At 42.7% G+C, this 3228-nt stretch overlaps 1 protein-coding gene across 1 annotated transcript; it reads left to right on the top strand.

Annotated features, from left to right (window-relative positions):
- Positions 1 to 1953: 1953 nt before the first annotated feature.
- LOC135223148 (uncharacterized) lies at positions 1954 to 2781 on the top strand. The gene has a single exon (XM_064261652.1). The coding sequence runs from the start codon at positions 1954 to 1956 to the stop codon at positions 2779 to 2781; it is 828 nt and encodes a 275-aa protein (XP_064117722.1).
- Positions 2782 to 3228: the final 447 nt, after the last annotated feature.

Raw genomic sequence — 3228 nt, forward strand, 5'->3', positions numbered from 1 at the left:
GGCTTTGGAACGCTCCTTGTCAGACCATCCCCTTGAGCAGCTTTGTGGATTATTGGAGGACGACCTTTTGGCAGTTTATTTTGGAAACGGCGCTGTTGGAATCTTCCTCACGACCGTTCGTAGGTGCCTTAGTCACCTGCGACTCTGGTGCTGTAGATCACGGCTCTTCGTTCACTTGCGACCATAGTGTCCGCTTTACGGGGTTCCGCAGAAGCGTAAGCTATTTGCGACTTCTCGTATTACCCCTTATTCCCGTCGGAGGAGCCCACGGGATATTGGTACCGTCGCTGGATCCCGGTACTGATTACGGATTCACCTGCCACTTCTGCCTTCGTCCTTCTGCTTTTCTTCGGGGATGTGTGTGAGCGCTGGCTCGTAAGGAGATACGTAGGGAGGCAATCGCCAGGTAAGGCAGTATAGATGTTATTTCCTTCGAGGAGCCTTATACCCCTTTTGTCCTGGCGATCGTGTCCATCCCTTTAGTAGCAGTTTGGGTGCTTGCTATGGACTCCTAGTTTCGACCCGTCTTCAGTTGTTCATCCCCGACGTAAGGATTAGAACTGTCAGTGTACGTGCAGTACATATATTATATATATACATATACGTTGTCATAGTTTTTTACTTTTTTATATTATAAGCTTATTGTTGCCATTATTGTTTATAGTTTGTTGGTGGATAATATTTACATATCTTTAGTTATATGGCTAGGTAGGTAAATTTAAGGTTTCCTTGTTTGGATATCTTCCACTTCCTTCAACCTTTTGTTATTTAGGATAGTTTTGGCCGGCTTATATTTGGATCCTCACTGATTTATGAAGTATTTGTTCTCCTCCTCTGAATTTCTGTTAGGGCTAGATGATTAGCTTTAGGATGCCTTGTGGCTCGTTGAGGACCTGGTATTTAGTCCTCTTGCTTTAAGCTGTATTGTTGTGTGTATTTTACTTGAACCCGCAAGGCTGATTTAAATTATTTCTGTTTTGTAATAAATACTGTTAAGTTTTTCTGGAGTGTTTTTGTGCCTGCTTTCCTTGAACATGGGTTGCATTTACTGTCTACGATCCTAGCAAAATAAAGTACCTAAGAACCTGTACTAGAACCCTAGAGGTTTGTAACAATTTGGCGACCGTGGCAGGATCGTACACAGGTGTACTCTGTGTTTTTGGTTTGCGGCACAGCACTTTGGGTGATTTGGCAGTATTTGTTTTGAGTAGGTGGTTACCTTCCCCCTCTTTGTTTTGGTTGATGATCATGGAGGAGTTTATTTTTGACCCCGCTGAATTTTTAGGGTCAGCAGACTGCTTAAAACACTTATCTATTCTGAACAAAGAATATCTGGTAAGTTGTGCTCGTTGGCTGGGAATACCATTTAGGCAGCTGAGACAAAGGCCTGTTTGTTAGAGGCCGTAAAAAACAGGGTAGCTCAGGGCCTAGCTGAGGGTGAGCATTTAGTTGAGGAATTTGATAGCGTTGCTAGTAGTGATGAAGAGCAAGAAGGTAGTGTGAGTGTGAATCCTGTTTTTTCATTATTTGAGGATCCCCCTAGGACTGGTACCCTTTTGAAGGACGCGCTAATTTTCCTTCAAAACCAGAAGCAATCATTAAATCCATTTTTGCCAGAGAATTCTGTCCATGTTGAGGTAGCTCCGGTACAGCCTGTAAAATCCCAGGAGAACAGTGAATATGATGTTATTTGTAAAAGAATAGAGTTAATGAAACTAGAGTTGAGGAGAAAGAGAGGGCGAGGAAGCATGAGTTGGCTATGGCTAAAATCAATTTGGAAATGGCTAGTTAAGAGGTTCCCCTAATCACTTAGTACTCCCACTGGGTCCTCTCAGGATAAATTTAACATAGGGGCAGCATTGAAATTGGTCCCAGTATTTGACGAGCGCAAAACTTCCAGAATTTTTTAAGGCGTTTGAGCGTGTGGCTACCCGGTTGTCTTGGCCCTCAGAGATGTGGACAGTCTTGATTCAATGCAGGCTGGTGGGCAAGGCAATTCGGGTATACAATGCTTTAGATGAAGGTGTAGCTAGGGACTATAATAAGGTTAAGGCAATAGTTCTTAAGGCTTACGACTTGGTTCCGGAGGCCTATCGTCTAAAGTTCCGTAATTTTACTAAACCTGTCTCTCTCTCATTTGTGGAATTTGCTCGTCTCAAGGAGGAGCAGTTTGACGACTGGCTTAAGAGTCGCCAAGTAGTCTCCTTCTCCTCCTTGAGAGAGCTTATGTTGCTAGAAGAGTTTAAAAAGGCTTGTAGCAAGGAATTAAGAATTTATCTTGAAGAGGTTAAAGCAGTCAGTTTGAGTAAGGCTGCCCAGATAGCGGATGAATTTGTGTTGACTCATCGGGCTGGGTCAGGTAATCTTGGATCTGTAGTTAATTTTCAGCCTGGTAAGTCAAATAATTATCAAAAGAAATTAGGTGGTCCGGGAAATAATCTTGTCCAGGGGAATCTGCACAAGAATAGGACTGGAGATGCTCAGGGAGAGGGCTCAAGTGGATCTTACACTAGAGTCTTCTCCAAAAGTAATAAGTTAACTTCTGGTAATGGTAATAGAGTAAGAAGGGCCTGCTTCTGGTGCAATGAACCAGGACATTTTCAAGCACAGTGTAACGCCAGAAGGAGGTACCTCCAAAGAAACAATAATAATCCGGTAGCTCTAATATCAAATAACCCTATGTCTAATAAGTCTCAGGTTGAGAATCCACCAGTGTTGATGGCTAATGATGGTTGTAGCAAGGGGGAAAATGTTGGTTCTTTATCTAGTAGGGATTTATGACTTTATGATAAATATATTTGGCTTGGCAAATTGATTACCGAATCAAAAACCCTAAAGGTGAAGTTTTTGCGGGATACTGGGGCTGCTCGGTCTCTGGTATTGAAGGAATCTTTGAAGGGCCTAGTTAATAATTCAGGTGATTTTGTGGTTTTGGGAGGTTTCCCGAACACGATGGTATCGGCACCTTTAGTTGAGGTGGAATTGTCCTTCCCTGGTTATAATAGGAAGACAAAATTAGCTGTTGTAGAAAGCCTACCAATCCCAGGCATAGATGGTATACTGGGTAATGACATGTTGGATGACAAGGGACGTGAATTGTTTCCAATATTGTCTTTGAATGCTTGTCCAGTGGCTGTAACGACACGAGCTGCTGCAAAGGCAGCAGATTTGTTAGATGATGATGATGATGATTTACATTTAAGTAGTTTAGCTGTAGAAGTAGAAAGG

The sequence above is a fragment of the Macrobrachium nipponense genome, chromosome 8 (genome assembly GCF_015104395.2).
Source record: "Macrobrachium nipponense isolate FS-2020 chromosome 8, ASM1510439v2, whole genome shotgun sequence".
In the NCBI taxonomy this organism is placed as follows: Eukaryota; Metazoa; Arthropoda; class Malacostraca; order Decapoda; family Palaemonidae; genus Macrobrachium; species Macrobrachium nipponense.

What these genes read in the sequence shown, in the direction of transcription:
- LOC135223148 (XM_064261652.1), top strand. Translation starts at nt 1,954, where the DNA reads ATGTGGACAGTCTTGATTCAATGCAGGCTGGTGGGCAAGGCAATTCGG.